The 17816-nt window shown below is 37.1% G+C and overlaps 1 protein-coding gene across 1 annotated transcript in view; it reads left to right on the top strand.

The window, feature by feature from the left end:
• Positions 1-604: 604 nt before the first annotated feature.
• LOC104157807 (intersectin-1-like) overlaps positions 605-17816 on the top strand; it is a gene marked incomplete at its 3' end in the record, with an annotated part of 48323 nt that continues 31111 nt past the window's right edge. Inside the window, exons 1-6 of the mRNA XM_009695285.1 lie at positions 605-632; positions 5390-5482; positions 7491-7554; positions 15183-15343; positions 16794-16973; positions 17611-17704. Of these exons, the coding sequence (XP_009693587.1) occupies positions 605-632; positions 5390-5482; positions 7491-7554; positions 15183-15343; positions 16794-16973; positions 17611-17704 (620 nt within the window). The remainder of the gene's footprint in view (positions 633-5389; positions 5483-7490; positions 7555-15182; positions 15344-16793; positions 16974-17610; positions 17705-17816) is intronic.

Here is a 17816-nt window from a genome sequence, read left to right on the forward strand (position 1 = left end):
TGGATGTGCTTATTAAATTTGTGGACTAGTTTGGGGGTAAAGCAGTTTTGAAATCTAGTTTCATTTTTTAATGTACTTTGTTTAAAACAAAGGAACTCTAAGCAAGATGTGCATTTCATGAATTTTTCTGTCAGGAATAAAAACCAGATTGCTGACAATGTTTTCAACAGTTGGAAATAGAGCCAGTTTTGCTCTTAAGTAGGAGCAGAGCTCTAACACCTAGTAAAGTAATGCAGCCTTGAGCAGTGTCACTGAGATCTTGTCTGTTGTGACTGACTTAACTTACTACATCACTGATTATTTATAAATGAAGATTGTTTTAGAGGACATTCTTGAAACAGAACTGAAATGTAGTTTGCTGGTATGAGGATGCACTTGTGGATGCATAGGTAGTGCAAAAAATGAGACATTTAGTTCTCTTGTAAGTGACAATTCTTGCAGGTAGTATTTCTATGAACCTGCTCTTTATTGCCTTTATTTTTGCTGTACTAATTACTTGTATGATGGTACAGAAAATATATTGAAAATGGAAGATACTGTAACTGATTGTCTGTTGTTTGTTTGTTTTTCAGGCATCTATTAAGAAGCTAAAAGCGACAGAACCATGGCTCAGTTTCCAACACCTTTTGGGGGTAAGTTGTTTATAGTGTATTCTGAACTATTCTTATCTTAGATGCAAAAACTTGGCATAAATCTGTTGCTTTCGGAATATGTTCTGTATGGAAGTGTTTATGGATAGTGTATCTTTCTGACATAGTTTATCTGATTTGTGGTGGTTTTGCAGACCTATTAGAGAACACACGGGAAAATTTGCAGAGACATCTCAGATGAGTCAAAGAGAAAAACTGTGCTGTATCCCTTTTTTGTGCATTGATCCATTACAGTCCTACAGTTTGTAACTGTTGGGCAGATCCAGGCCACTCGGCCACTGGCAGTAGGGCATAGCCTTGTTCAGCGGTAGTTGGGGCTAAGAAGTGGATACTCATTTTCTTTGAGGATTCCTGGACTTTTTCATTGGTAAAAAGTACAACAGATGCCTTTGGATGCTATCACTTCAAATTTCTTTTCCTTGTTGTCCCATAACCCATGCTTAGATTAGAACAAAGGTGCTGCATTTTTAGCTCTCCATTTATAGCAAGAGAAGGTATAGCATCTTGAACTTCAGTCTTTTTGAAAGATCCAGGAAGGGCCCTGGTAGTGCAATAGAGACATTACTTTTTGCTAATCATATGAAATACACTTTTGAGCCCAGTTTTGCAACCGATCTGAAGAAAGATCGCAAGATAAATTTCAGTGCTGAGACCTAGTAAGTAGTTTGATTCCACTTAAATGTTGCATCTGTTAAGGGCTTTTCTCTGGAGTTGCAGATATGATTCTTGTTGTGTGTATATGTATGTTTGTGTATACATTTATACACATAAATATGCATACACACAAAAAAAAAGTGTGTGTATGCATATAAATACATATGGAAGTCTAGATTTTGGGATTGGATATAGCTAGGAACTAAATTTGTACCTAGTGTTAGTGTTTCAGTGGGAGACTTCAGGAAACACGCATGTTATTCAGAGTATGTTGTTAGAGAAACCCAGTTCTTGTTAAACATAGTTGATTAGGCACAATCTCTTCCAGTCTGAAAAAGTCCATGAAGTTCAACAGAAGCATCATCTCTTTGCATGTCGTAGCTAGAACAAACATATAATTGGAAGCTGCCATTCATTGCCTCAGTTATCTTTAAGTCCAGCTCTCTGGGATTAAATCTTGTTTAGTGCTAGACTTTATCAATTTGGGAGTGAAACTGGCTCCCAAAAGCTTTGACCAAATAAACTCACTGGCCAGTTTCATGTAGGATACCCTTTCAGATTGTCTAAAAAGTTGTGAATAGGTTCATTTCACCATGATTTTCACAATCTAAGAGGAGTCATGATGTGAAAGGAACCTGCTTGTTCAGACTGAAGTATTTCCTTTTGTTTAAAGTTAGGGCTGTGCTTTGAATACACCCATATTTAAACATGTATGTGCATTCTTAATGGAAATCTTGTCGTCAAAGCATTCTCCTCTCCTTCAGAGAGTTTGCATTACATTGCAGATGGATAGCAGATTTCTTTTTTCAACTTTATATATTATCATATGATCTTGCGCCTCCTGTCCAAGATCCTTTTAACTCTAGTACATGGCTTTAGGAAGGAAGGAATTCACTATTTCTTCTCAAACAACATTTCTCATCTGACTGCTCTGCAAAGAGGAAGATGAAATAAGCATGTGACTAATGTAGTTTCTAGAGTATCTTTAATTTGTAATGTGATGTGAGGGAAGTTTGTTACGATATTCATACCTGAACCAAGTCTACCAAGTAGCATCATACCTCCTCTTAGAATGATGGTAAAAGTCTGAGAATGTTGTAAGAGGAAACAAATGGTGTAAAGAAAATTCCAATTTTTATGGGGAAGTTTATCATCCTTTTGAGAACGCAACATTTTCTGTTACCTGTAGTCATCAAACAAGATGCAGGGGAGGAGATTTGTGCAGTCTCCATATTGGGAGAGCCTTCACTCCAAATCTGCAATATCTGGTATCCCTCTGCTTGTGAATACCAATAATGATGTTTTTGTTTTTATTTCGCTTCTTTTATTTTTTAAAGACTCTTTCAAGTCAGCTTGGGAAATGGGTATGGAAAGAGCACAGCACCCAATATTTAAATTGGGGTGACTCATTGATTTTCCAGAACACTGCCCATTTTAAGGATGACTAAAGAAAAAAACCAGGCATGGTAGGATTTTTGTAATTGTTGGGAAGAATGTGGTATACTTGACCTTCTGTTGCTTTGTCCTGGAGGAGAAAATGCCCATTTCATATATGAGAGCCCACTGCTTCAATTCTGCAGATGAGGTGATTGCTAAGCCATGTAAAAGAAAAGATGGTTAGAGGGCTTGCTGCTGCATTCAAGAATAGCTTGCTTATGAGTCAGTTTTGTGGTTTGGCGACTGCCTTCTTTGTACCCAGCTACCAACTCCACAACCTCTGTATTGGCATCCAGGATCTGAAGCCATGAATGATGTCTTGGTGTTGGGTAAGATTCTGCTTCTTGCCCTCCTGTAGGTCTTATTGTTTCCTCAAATAACAAAAGATGGAAACAAGGCAATGCCAGAGATGCCATTCATACTTTTCTGACTGAAGAGGCTACTTGGCTTGCTTGGTTTAACATTGGCTCTTTTGATGTTCGTATCCCACAAAGGAGATCTACTGTTTCAATACCAACCAAATATCCATCTGGAAGAGTAAATATTGACAATCATTTATTCTAGTGACAGGGACTCCCAAGAAGAAATCAACAAATTTTGTTTTGAAACAGTTAACAGAATACATTTTTAGTTACCTCATGCTGTAAGAGTTTTAGTTCTGGGTTTTACTGTCATCTTTGAAGAAAGGTAGGAAGAGCTGGGGTTGTTGTTGTTGTTGTTGTGTTTTTTGGGGGTTGGAGGGTTTTTTGGTACTGGAGTCAGTCTCAAATTGAGGGTGAGCAAGCCAATGAATCATTGCAAATTTCATGTTCTTGGGTTTTTTTTTCTCCCCACATCATATTCAAGAATTTCTCCTCTTTGTGTAAGCTACCACATCCAGCCTTAGGATGTTGGGCTGGGGTAGTCATGTTTCTAGTACAGGGAGATGTTCATCTGCTTCTAATTGGCCTAGACTAGTTGGCCTCATCTGCATATTGGTCATAAAATCTTAACACCATTCCTTTCCTCCTGTCAGGAGTTCATGAGAAGATGAGGGAGATAATTGCTTACCTGAACCATTGTGTTTTGGGTTGTTCATATCCAAAGAAGAGTCCTGCTCCATCTCCACAGGGAGCACAGCTATGAAATCTGTTTACAGTGCCTCTGTGAGCTTAATCACGAAGATTTTTGGATTTTTGGACTAATCATAAAACGTCCTTTCTTTGAATTAGACATTATTAACCTGTCTGTTTCTAGAAACACATAAGTTCCCTGAAACTGAGATGGTAATTTTTTTACCAAGAATATAGCTTTTCTTTCATTAATAAAATCTACCATTTAAAGGAATGTTTTTCTTCCCCTTGTCCATTTCCTTTTCTCTCCAAAGTACATTTTGCCACATGAAAGTAGATTTTAAATAGCAGAAATTCAGGAGGCAGGAAATTCTCATGTTCTTCATAACTGCTGAGTCTGATTCTCTCAGCCTACAAGCAGTTTGAAATACTTGCTGTAAATATTTGTGGACCTTATTATCTGAAATTTAATCTCTGAGAATTTAGTGCTGAGACAGAGCGAATGCTAGATCTTCACTTTATTTTTCTGCAAGCCTAGGTTTTATCTTTCAATATTGCTTCAATAAAACCATGATTCCATTAACTTAGATGCCTTCATATCATTACATTCCTATACAGTAGGAGTTACAGGAATGTGTACCAGTGCAATGTACTTCTACAGATGTTGAAATCATGATTTTTACTGGTTAGAAATTGTTGAGACAAACCTGAAACACAGTGTTAGAGAGTTCATTGGAGGTCTGAAGTGGAAGCTGAGATATGTTTGCTCTGAGTACAAGTAATCTGAAGGATGAAAGTGAAATGTCTGCAAGAGGAGAGAGAGGAGAGAAACTGCTGCAAAAGTGGAGGTAGAACTGGAAAAAGTGTTGTGGAAGCATGGCACTGTAGAAGGGTAGTAAATCTCAGTGTAAAGTAAATATTCACCTCCAATTTATGAGTGTGCTGTGAAGAATCTGGTCTGTGTAACAGATTCTTATTCAGATTTCTCATTCTCAGAAGAATGAGGAACATGCTTTCCTGTGCTGTTGTTGTCCATGAAAAATGTTTACTGTGTGGTTGAATCGCACTTTTCCTAGACAAATAAAGAGTTGTTCTCTTATAGTACAAAACCACATTGTACACAACTGATTATTTGAGGTACCTTTTCAGTTAAAAGACCTTGTATTTCAAGTGCTCTGAATATTTCATTGCTCTGAGAGGCGAGCGACCTCCCACTCCCTAAGTATCTAGTGTTACGAACTTTTTGCGTTATATCCTCTGGTATGCTGATGTTGTGTTTTAATAGCCCATTTGTAAGTTTGATTGCACTTTGAGCAGCCTAGTTGTAACTTAAATTTTCCTGTGAGCCAGATAAGTGAATCAGTGCTCAGCAGTCGTCTTAATTTGGTAACACTTAGTCCTGGTGAGTTCATAAGTCATAACTGGCTATTTAAGGATTCATGGAGCTTTGAACTATAGATTTTGAATGAACGGTTTCTGTGTATATGTTGTTTTCAGAGGTCCAGTATGATATGTTATAGTTACACTCAGAAATAAAAATAGTGTAGTTTTTAGATAATGTTTCTTAATTTTATTTCTCCATTTCTTTTGAACTAGGCAACCTGGATATCTGGGCTATTACTGTGGAGGAGAGAGCTAAACATGATCAACAGTTCCATAGTCTGAAACCAACATCTGGATTTATCACTGGTAATGAAATAGTTTTCATTTCTAATTTAATTTAATTAATTCTTAACTAGCGAGCCTAAATATGCACAGAGTTGCCTGAGAGACATTTGGGCATAAGAATTAAAAAAATTGAACAGATTTACTCATTTTATATCCCATTTTTCATATGCCTTACAACATCAACCCCAGCTTTTCTGATATTTTCTGATGATATTTACCAGCTATATACTGGTTTATGCCACTTGATTTCCATCTGAGTAGGATTAAAATTATTTATAACTGTGGCTGTATAAAGCAGTTCTATTGTGTAGAGCAAGCTGATACTTTCAAACTGTAGAGTTAGAATTCAGGACGTGGAATCACCCTGATGCCTGGTAATATTTATAGTGCTTTTAATGTGCTCAGTGAATTAACTCACTGTCTGGCTGAGATGGAGGTAACTTTCTTCGTAGCAGACTGTATGGTGCTGTGCTTTGGACTTTCTTGCTATGGCTGAACAGTGCTTGCAAAGCTGAAAGGCTTTCACTATTTCTTACTCTCCATCCCCCAGTGAGGAGGTTGGGGCTGGGCAAGAATCTGGGAAGGGGAGACAGCTGGGAGAGCTGACCCCAGCTGGCCAAAGGCTCATCCCATACCATCATGCTCAAAAAAAACCTGGGGTTGTTGTCTTCCAAGGCAGCCATTGCTCAGAAACTGAGCCTGAGGGAGGTGGTGAGTGATTACCTTTGCATCACTTGGGGTTTTTTTTCCTTACTCTTTCACTTCCTAAACTGTCTTTATTGCGAGCAATGAGTTTTCTGAGTTTTCTTACTTTTGCTCTCCCTATTCTCTTCCCCATCCTGCTGTGGGGAGGGAAGTGAGTGAGTGGGTGCTTAATTTCTGCCTGGAGTCGACTCGCCATGCTAACATACTAATAGATTAAGCAGTCTGTTTAAATAAAGATGTATCAATTTAACTGAAATCCCTTTCAGAAACTGTTTAAACTAGTGAAATCAGCACAGGTAACCTCTTTAAAAAATCTAAATGACAAAATTGATTTAAGTTGTGGGAAGCAAAGCTGCAAGTAAAGGAATTGCACTGATCCTACCAAATTTTCATTGAACATCACTAATTTGCTTTGGTTTTAAAGGCAATAGGATGCCTACTTTTTTGTTAGTTTGTTTTGTTGCGTTTAATTTTCTTCAGTGCTACTTAAACTCTGATGCTCAATTGAAATGAAAAGTATAGAAGTGTTTTACCTTTCTTGCTGGCTGATCCATCAAGAGGATTTCCAGAGTGTGAAATGGGAATCAGATTCTTGCTAGAGTCTCATCACAGCCATACATGCTTCCAAGTACGCAGTTTGATTGTTTCTGTTCCTGTTACATGACAGATATGGTACAAAATACTACTGTTTCTATTGACCTCCTTTGATATTTAGTGCTATTTCTAGTCTGTTTACAACTTTCCTTTACAGGTCACAACATTTGCAAGTGCCTAATCCTTTTGTAATTGTTTGCTATCTTTACTTTTAATTGATAGTTGGGAAGTTACTTTGAAATACACCATCACTTTCTAATGGTGGCTTATCAGGTTCACATCAGGGTAAAGACCACTTCATTTCGTTTGTGCTAGCTGACTGGCATTGTACTTCCAAAAATCTAAGATAGAGTTTATATTAATTCATACTTTCCTGGAAGAAAAAATTTTCTTGTTCTCACAAGGCATACGATTCCTGCAAAGAGAGCCGTTAACACAGATCAGGGATTGTGAACCATGAGTTTCCCATTGCTCTTAATGTTTCTGCGCAGTTGACTTCATGTGGTGCTGACTGTTGCAGACTTTAACAGTATGTGCTTGTTGCAAATATCTGGTAGGTTTGCAAGTGACGAAATAAGTTTAAATCTCATACTCTGGTATGTATACGTAGCGTTAAGTATTTCCGGTTTTACTGTTGCTTCTGGTTTGGATATTTTTGACTTATGATTTCCTCTTTCCTTTTACAGGTATTTTTAGCATTTTCTGAAATGGTGTCCTATTTATTTTATAGGTGATCAAGCTAGGAACTTTTTTTTTCAATCTGGGTTACCTCAACCGGTATTAGCACAGATATGGTGAGTATATGGGCGGGGATGGGAGAATTGCAGTTATGTCAGAGTGAAGTTTACTGGTACAGACTTTGATAGTAACTATATTTCACGATCTGGGGTTTAAAATCACCAATTTAGTTCAGTGTGCTTTCCAAAAGCCTACAAGGCAAATATGCTTTGTATGTTTAAGATGAGTTTTTAAGTTACTAGTTTAGTTATTGGAAGTAGGCATCCTTCTATAAATGGCATTTTTGAAGTTGACGATTTGCAGCCCTCGTTTCAAATTACTAAATGCTTTCAGCTTTATTAAAACTGTACTAATACAATCGCTAAGCACAGTAATTAGTATTAAAAATCTTCTAATGGGAGAGCCTGTGCAAGACTTGCAACATTTGTTACAAAAATTAAGACTACTGTAGACTATTTCCATTGTAGTTGGAGATACAGCTTGAAAGCTTGAAATTTTTACTATTCCTCGGTGAGTTCAGACAGATCAAAATCTCCTTTGCTCTATGTTACACATCACAAACATTTCTACAGTCTGCCAGTTTCTTCATGCAGGATTGCAGTTGTTTCTACTTCAAATTATATGACCCTGCCACTCGGACATGCTAACTTGCATAGATTATTCATAATTTACATTACTTATATTACTTCTAAAAAAATTTTTTTTTGGTGCTAGACAGAGTGAAATAATACTGGTTTTCGTTCTGGATTGGAAAAAAGCAGCAGAGGGATGGATAACTTTCGACAAATCTGTTTATTGCGGTTATAAAAACTTTTTGTTGTAGTAAGGACTTCTAAAGGCAGAATCTTGCTCTGACTGGAGAAAGAAAAGAATTATTTTCTTGCAAGAAAAACAATTGCTTTGGAAATATGCATGCCTGGAAGAGGAGCTGGATTTACATGACTTTGAAATAAATAGCTTATTTTCTTTTCAAATTATCTTCATCTTACAAATATCAAATCTGGTCTGGTTATCTTATTTGCTGAAGACTCAGTGGAAGTTCAGATGTCCCTTTGGAACTTCTCTTGCCTCTTAATTAAACAAGGAAAGAACTTTTGTCTTAAGACATTCTTTCTCCAAAAATGGTCTGTAGGCATTAGCTTTAAATAGGTGTTAACAAAACCAAACAGTTGTAAATAGTCTGACTAAAAATCTCTTCCTCTCTGAATTATTCAGTTTTTCAGCCTCTTGAGAGGGAGAGAATCATTCCAGTAGTTCTGTAGTTGTCATAGAGACAAGACCTGAACTTGCACATTTTTTTAAGTAAAGTTGAACTAAAACTTATTCATGCTGCCTTTTTAAATCATAAAAAAGCATGTAGAAATCTCTTTTTCACTGTCTCTCTTCTTTTTTTGATCATCTCTGAATTGAGAAGTAAATTTAAGTAAAAATCTAGATCACTTGTTATATATTCCCAGTCAGAATTAGAATGAACAAGTAGGAAAATAGTTGCATAGCGGTAGTAAGACCAAAAAAACCAAAAACCAACAACAAACAAACCAGAAAAAAAACCCAAAACCAAACAAAACCCCCTTCTTTTCCCACAATGCAAATGATTTAACTCGTTTGATCTGTCAGTGAATGTTTGTTTGTAACCTACCACTGATTACGGCTGTCCCACAGGAACAATAGAAGTTAGACTTAGTGGCAAGAAGTCCATCACAGTATGCTCAAGACTGCATTGAAAAATGTGAATCATTGTTTGTATTAGCTCCCAGGGGGAAGAGCTCAAAGTGGCACACTTGCTTTGTGGATTACTAGCAATATTCTAATGTTGTCTATCTAAATCTCTGTTAACATTGGTATAGATCCATGAGTACTTTAATAGAGGGGGGAGTTCTGGAATAATAAGCCCAGAATCTCCGAGAGAGATACAAGCTGCGTAAAACTTCTTTTCTATCAGTATTCTTTATTTCTGGAATAGGTGGAATTTTTTTTTTTTTTTTTTTTTAGCTAGCACTTGATTATTAGAGGGAGACAAGGGGAGGTACAATAGTCTTTAGTGAAGGACAGTTGTTATTCTGAGTTAGAGCAACTAGTGAAACTCTTCAAATTTATTTTCTGATCCTAGAAATATGGCAGTGTATGTATGTTGTGTTTTGGAAGTGTTCTCTTATTCTTAATGAGTCTACTTATTTTGAATACAGTTGATTGTGTTAATCTGTCTGCAAGATGGGAGCCTAGCATTTGTTTCATAAAGGATTACCTACAGCTGTATGTAGACAATACAAAGTTTCATCTGTTTTATTGGCTATGGAAGTTCCTGTAATGAAAAACACAACTGGGAAAGGAATTGCAGGGGGGATTGGCCTAATGAGTGAGTGGCCATCCTGCTTTCAGAGCTCTCTGCAGTAAAAGCAAGCCCTCTATCTCTGTGATTTTTCAAAGGTATTATCTCATGAGTGAGATAATTTTGTTTGCACAAGTGAGCAATATAATGATTTTCACTGTCTTAATTTTAACTAAAATTGAATTGGCATTTTTGTATCATGAAAAAGTAATTTTCAGTAGAACTTCACAAAATGCGAGCTAGCTAGCTGAAGTACCAGTTAAATGTCTTCTGCTGCAAGAGCTGCTTTGAGAATATTGGTGTAATTGTTTTCTAAGATGAGAATGTGAGGAGTGTATCTATTGTAATTTCTGCTATTCATCAAAGCTTCCCCAGAATTCATGTTCCTTAAAAATAGTAGCTCTATGTTTTTTAGCATTGATAATTCCTGTGTACCTTCTACTCATCATTCATTTAAGAAAAAAGAATTCTCTGGGACCTCAGTGGAGCAAATTAGAGGAATTATTATGGTCTGTCCTGACAACTACTTTACTGTTCTGCCCTTTACAAGCTTTGGAGTCTGCCAAGCTGGTAATCTATTAAGAAGCCTCTAAGTAGGCTTTGAATTGAGACTGCAAAGGCTTGGAAGATAACTGGTTTTAAGTAGGCAATAATCTGGCTTTCTTCTAAAGCCCTTACGAATGATGGCCTCAAAAAGCATCTTCTGTGTAGCGTGTCTCTCTGGAATTAAATGAGAACTAAAATAATCAATGCCATCTGTTTTTCATGCATTTAGAGTTACTTTTTTTTTCAGGACAGACTAAAGCCATTGGTTGACTTACCTATTTCTGACATATGCTTCCCTCACAACCTTCTTATATTTGTGTTGAAGTGTGGGAGTGAAAGGTTATGGGTGGCAATTCTGTGAGTTGTAAGTCTTGCTATACATGCATTGGTTAAGAGACTGATGCTGAAGACCTAATTTCTCCTCTCTAATTATGGCTGAGTTTTATGATGCAATATGGGATTGTATAATCTAATATGGGAATGTAAAGCTAAATAAATCCAGATTTTTTGAACTGCAAGGGGATTTCCTTGTTTTAACGCTGTGCTGTTTTCATGGAGATAGATGTTTTGTAGGCTAATCATAAGCATATTTGATGGAAAAAAATGTGCATGCTCAGTTTCTGCGCCTCATAAATGCAAAAATAAAGTTGTCTTTGCATTCTGCAGAAAAGAGGAAAGAAAGGAAGAGGAAAAGGTCTGCAGGGTAAAAATTTTGTCAGCATCTTGAAACCTAGCATTGTGATGAAGTCCACTGCGACTGTTCTCCTTAGAAAACCCCTGTTATAAACAGAGATCTGTTCTATAAAATATGATAAATATTTAGTCAACGTTTACTCCATTTATTGCTCTGCACTGGTTCCGGCCAGACCTTAAATGAAACAAATTTAAGGATACTACAGTCTTCCAAATTTCATTAGAAGCAGAACAATGGAATTAGGTAGTGTTTACTGTCAGCCACTCACTGCATTTAAGGTGATGTTTATTCAAAAGTAGCACTGTGATTAACAGCATGACACTAGGTTCAGTAATTAGAAATGAAAATTTGTCCTATTTTTGCACTAAAGATTTTGACAGAGAAAAGCTGATTTTTGTTAGCATGCTGTAAAAATGTATATAAATTCTATAGTGTGTACATAATTTTCCTCACTGAAATTTGTACTCTTAATTTAAATAACAAAGCCACTGATGTAGAGTAGATGAGTTGAACAGAAGGTCAGATGTTAAATTAAAAGCTACTGATGATGATGTGAATAGGAGCTCAATTAAAGCAATAGACTGGTGCACATCAAAGTTTCTTATTACTGGACAATGAATATTTTCTCACGTAGAATGCAAAGACTTACTGTGTTCTAGCAGTACACTCTGTAAATAGTGCTTGGAGAATCAAGGTTGCTTATAGCATGATATTTACTCTTACTGCATTTTCATGGCCAGGCACGTAACAAGTTGAGGGACTCTGCCTGTGCTTTAGTAATGGAAAGGCTTAAATTTTATAAATCAAAGTATTTGCAGGTGTAGAAGCCACTTCAGTTGAACAAATAAGACTATTATAAATACAACTTGTGTAATTACTTTGCTTAAATGCAAAGATGTAAGGAACATTGTGACTACTTATTTGAGTTGTAGGTGCCAGGCGGTCACTATGGAGCTGACTGACTTCTCCGTATGTTGAGGAATGAGTCGTCTTTGGGAGGACCACTGAGTGCTTGGAGTGCAGTCAAAAATCTGCTGGAATAGATTTATCCAGATCAATTTCTCTAGCTTTGTTCCTATGCACATCCTCAGCTTGCTAGCTATGTAAGTCTGGTTTTTACTGCCCATTTCCACTGGACAGAAGAATGGCTAAGCAAGTGTTGAACTAAACTTTCATTAAAAACTCCATGCGTTTTCCTTGTTGAATATTTTTGAATTTTCTTTAGTTGCCTTGAAAAAAGTCTCGTGTCTGCTTGTAAGCATCGATTAAATGAAGCTAATTATCTGCTCCTGTTTTACATTCTTCTTAATACTCTAGTTTTCTAATGAGGCTTTCTTACCCTCCGTATTCATTCAGTGTATGTTGTTTTACTTTGTCGTGCAAAACCTACAAAAGGGAGCACTTCAGAAAATACATTTAGCCTTTAAGTTTCTGACATTCTAACATTCCAAATATCTTTTGCCTCTTGGATGTTTTGTGTTTTTAAGACTTGTAGCATGTATTTTTCCCAAGTAAGACTTTTAGAGATCTAACATCACTGTTTATAGGTGGTGACTAATGTATGTTATATGAAGTGGTTTGGTTGTAAAAAGTAAAAGGTGTATGAAGAAGAAAATGAACATGTACTGAGTATTACTGTTTCTTGTAAGCCTAAGTGGTGATTTTGGGCAGCAAAAATTCTTCGGCATGTGGTGGGACACTTCCATGCAGACAGAGTGGATATTCTTAATTGTCATAGTTAAACTATGAATTCCTTCAAAATGAATTTGGACTTTTTACAGGAATTTTAAGTTGATATAAATATTTCTGATGTAGGGATGAAGAGATGCACACATGTCTTTTTGAGGTTTATATCCATTTCATTGTATAGGAAGAAAGCACTACATACTGTATACTTGCAGTCTGTTTGCAGGTTTGCGTATAGTAGCTTGTGTGTTCACCCCACTGGACAGAAAAATATGATGGAAGCTAATAAACTCTTAGTATTTTTATGTCCAGAGAAAGCCATTGTACTTCAGAATTAACAGAACGTGGATAACCTCAATAACAAAATGTGAGAAGCCTACTCCGTGTTTTTAACTATTTTCTAGAAGTAACTATGCCTCTCATTTGATAATACACGTTTTTCATTGACAGTTATTGCAGTCTGTCCTTGCTGTTGCTTAACACTTACAGGATTTAGGCTCCTCTGCCTTCCTTAGGGTTCTCACACTTGTCTCTGCAAGTTGCGTGAAGTCAAAAACATTACATCTTTCACTTTAACTTAGCCTGCCAGTACATCAGGAGGTGCCAGTGTGTTGCTTGCTCTTCGTGGAAGAGTGATCAGAAGCTGAGACTCTAGAGCAGTGGTGTTCTGCAAGGAAGAGGAGATATCCATTCCAGATTTGTACTTCTCTTGGTCCAGGTTTGCCATGCTGGCCTTCCCTCTTCCTTGTGCTGGTTGGACTAACATAGACCAAGTCCGACTGCTACAGTAGCATCTTTTTAACTGATTGTCAAATGAACCACATGCTTAAGCGATCATGACTGAAGCTTGAATCCAAATCACATTATGCTGTGTGGGTCCCAGAATCAGTTTTGATTAAATTTAGGCTTCCAAAGACTGGCTTGTAGTGGGATTAGAAGAAAGTTTAAAGCTACTGAAGAGCAGGCAGATTTTGTGTGTCTATTAAACTTCCCTGTGATATGAAGCTTTGGGAAACAACACCTAGAAGTTCTCAAAGCCAAAACATGGTCTTCACTGAAACATATGTGGTAATTCAACATCTTTCAGGGAGTGGTGCAATGCATGCTTTTCATTTTAACTGTAAGCCTCAGACTCTACAGTTTTCTCACCAGACTTTCTTCTTCAAATGCTGCTGCCAGATTTTCAGTAGTATTATTTCACTTTGTGACATAAAAATTGGTGGATTAAGACAGCTACACTGCTGAAAATGCCGTCTTATAAGTACTGTGAAGGGTTGGAGTGTCTCCATTTTTGCAGAAATATTACTGGTGATCTAAACCGAGGGAAACTCTTGAGATGTATGGCTGATGTGTGGCAACCTCTGCTGGGATCTGCCTTCTCTGAGTTTTCCTAGGGTTCTTTTGGTTGGGGTGGCAGGGTTTTCATTTTGTGAATGCTTTGCCACTGCATTTACCTGGCTGTCTACTTATTTAAGTATCGATTTTTAAATAACTGTCAATTTATTGCAGTACTTTTTAGATAACTTTTCACATACTTGCACGAAAGCTTTCCTTGACAGGGATTTAATGAGAATGAAAGCTCTAGTTCAACTAGACTGCCTGAGTCATTTGTGTTGTCATCTCCATGACATGTAAATGTATGCATGAACCTAAAAATACATTATTTCAATACTGAAATGTGTACTTCATTCTTCATGTGAATGCAAAGAAATAAGCATAATGTTTAAAACTAAGTTTACAAGTAATTACTTTATTAATGTGAATTTACTCTGGTTTTTGGTTTGCAATTGCAGGAACTAAGATTAGCCTTCCTGCTTCTCTCCCCCCAGCCTCCCAACCCTATTCCCTGCTGAGCTTAGTTTTCTTAACCATCACATGAAGAAACAAAAAGAAGACTGTTTAAGTCAGACTGCTTTACATGAAAGCCTATTCAAGACCTAGTCTCAGTGTTTTATCTTGAGTACTATTGTTTAGCTGAAAACACATTTGTACACTTGCAGATGTAATGGTAGTTAGTGAAGTGCACAGATTTAAAGAACGTTTAAGTGCAGCTAAAGTACAGATTGGCAGACTAAGTCATTTGATTCTCCGTGGTGCAGTTTGTAGTACTATGGAGTTTCATTTGTGTGATTTCTCAAAGTTTTTGTAGAACTACATTAATCCTTCTTCTCTAGATGCTTTGCTGTAATTCCTCTAAGAGTTGAAAAGAGACTTTAAAAATATTTATTAATCACTCCAAGAAAGAAATCAAGAACCTCTCAGTTTAAAGTGTCTTGTTTCATGACCATTTGTACCCTGGTGTAATTGTTCTGAAGTTTGAGTGGAAATTAGTTAGTCTTGAATATACATGCCTGTGTGTGCATGCTCCTAGGTCAGTTCCTGTAGTTCATAATTTAAGAATCTAATTGTGAAAATCCTGTATTTTGTAGGGCTCTAGCTGACATGAACAATGATGGGAGGATGGATCAGTTGGAGTTTTCAATAGCTATGAAACTTATCAAATTAAAACTACAAGGTTATCAACTGCCATCTGCACTGCCTCCTGTCATGAAGCAGCCACCTATTGCTCTGCCTAGTGCGCCAGGATTTGGTAAGCTCTTTGTTTTCCTCCTTGTTAGCTAGTAGTATAGCAACTTCAGTTGAATTTGGTTGTTGTTTTGCAGTTTCTAAAAAAAACTTTTAGGAAAAAGTATCTCTAAAAGTACATGGACTCAAACCCAAATGCTACCACACGCATATGCGTGCTCCAAAAAAAATCACAATGAGCTTTTAACACCCAACCGTACTGAGTAACGTCAGTTGAGCTCCTGTTTGCTTCAGGTCTTATACCGCTCCCTGTATGTTCCAAACAAAAGTGTTTGCAGGGAAACAAGGTGGAGCAGGTAGCAGGGCTAGGGCATTCCAAAGTCATGGAGTTTTTATTTAAACTGTTGTCATTCAGGGCTCTCCAGCTTTGGCAAGATTAGCTGTGTTTTTCTTGACTTCTTGCAAGTCATGGTAGTAATGCACCCCTCTGCTTTTATTTTATGAACAGTTCTGCACTGGTATTAGCTAGAACAACTACTGATTCAGTTCTCGTGGTTAAGTACTGTGAAGGTCGCCATCATTTCAAGGAAAAGAGTAGGGAAAATGGGATGGTGAGAGGAAAATAACTAGAGGAAGCTGAACCTCGTGTTTGACACCGTGATGTTCTGCTGTATTCTGCAGTGAGAGGGTCGTTACTGTGACTCAGGTTGATTGGTGCCTGAGAATCACTGCTGTCCTTAAGAGAATAGTGCATTTGATTAAATGCGTGCAACTGTGTTGTTTGATCAGTTGTCGCTTCCACAAGTTTTACAGTTTTATTTCTGACTGCAAGAAATCAGTGAGATTGAACAGAGCAAATACTGGTTTAAGTGCAAACTGGCATAATAAACTCAACCCCCCAAGAAAACCAGCAAAATCTGTTGTTTTCTATTTTCTTATTCACCATAGGCTTGATCTCAGCTGTTTGCACACACCCTCATTCTCCCATTGGCATGACTGTACCTCCTTAACCTCCCTGTTATCCATGCAACTGTGCTTACACCTCAAATATCTCATTAGTGTGCTTTACCCTATTAGCTTTGCACCGTTTCATCTTGACAATAGGCTGCAAGCAGTTATCCTGAAGCTTGTCCTTTTCAGCTGTGGCTAAATGTAGGCTTTGGGTTCATTACTCACTGGAAGTTGACAGTGCTGCTCTTCATTTAGTTCAAGGCAAACAATTCTTTTCTTCAGCAAATGCTAATAGACTTTTTTTAGTCAGTGTTGCATCCAGTGTGATCTTATATGCATACATTATAAAGTGGTATGTTGTTCCCTCTGCATTGTTTTATGTTCCTCTGCCATGCTAATGGTGCAGCAGACTGTAAGAGTTCTTTCAAGGGATGTGTGGAAGTTTCCATTTCAATTTGCTCTTAATTCTGCATTTACTGCTGGGTTGCAGGCTACAGTTCAATTGTTGTATCATATTAGGAGCCTCTAAATTAGAAAAAAATATCTCCTTTTCTCACCCATAGGTATTGGGGGCATTGCCAGCATGCCATCTCTTACAACTGTTGCCCCAGTGCCAATGGCATCTATTCCAGTAGTAGGAATGTCTCCACCATTAGTATCTTCTGTTCCTGCAGCAGCAGTACCTCCCCTGGCTAATGGAGCTCCTGCTGTTATACAGCCTCTGCCTGCTTTTGCGCATCCTGGTATGCTACATATACTGAGTGTTTACTCTCTTGTTAACAAATTATTTGGCTATTTTCTTTGGATCCAGAGAACAGTAGAAATGGAATTAGGCATTCTAACTTACTTTAAGGAATGACTTTGGATAAGGACTGTACTTTGGTTTAGCCCAATGTAGTTGGTTAGCAAACTTGTATAAAAGTTAAAAGAAGAAACGTGGATGTACCATACTGTAAGAGTCAGTCATGTTGAACAAAACATTAACCGTGTTGTAACAGCAGTGTGATAAATCTAGCTTGCCAGTAAACTGTTGCGTAGAAATTGGGCCTCTCCTGTCTATTTGTAACTACTGAAGTACTGCTATTTGTTGGAATTACTTTAAAATACTGGACTACATATGATTTCTAACATTAATCACAATATAATTTGATATCAACAAGGTTTGCATAAAACTGCAAGAGCAAAAAGACATGAGAGAAGTGCCTGTGTATTTTCACCTATTTTGTTAGACATTGTTAACTTATCTTAGTATTTTTAAAAGAGATACCATCAGAAGAACTGTAATGCTTGTATTTGATGTTAGGAACTAAATGCATGTTGTTGAAATTCTACAGTTTAAAATGCTAATACTAATAATTACATGCATCCTCTTATTTATAGCCACATTGCCAAAGAGTTCTTCCTTTAGTAGATCTGGTCCAGGATCACAGCTAAATGCAAAACTGCAAAAGGCACAATCATTTGATGTGGCTAGGTAAGTTGATATGGAATGAGTATATGTGTGTATCTGGTTCCCCAGAGTTAGAAAAACTAGTTCTCTTTCACAAAGTTGTTTTCTGAAATAATATTTACTTGTAGAAATTCCT

This window comes from Cariama cristata, unplaced genomic scaffold (assembly GCF_000690535.1).
Source record: "Cariama cristata isolate BGI_N322 unplaced genomic scaffold, ASM69053v1 scaffold23282, whole genome shotgun sequence".
In the NCBI taxonomy this organism is placed as follows: Eukaryota; Metazoa; Chordata; class Aves; order Cariamiformes; family Cariamidae; genus Cariama; species Cariama cristata.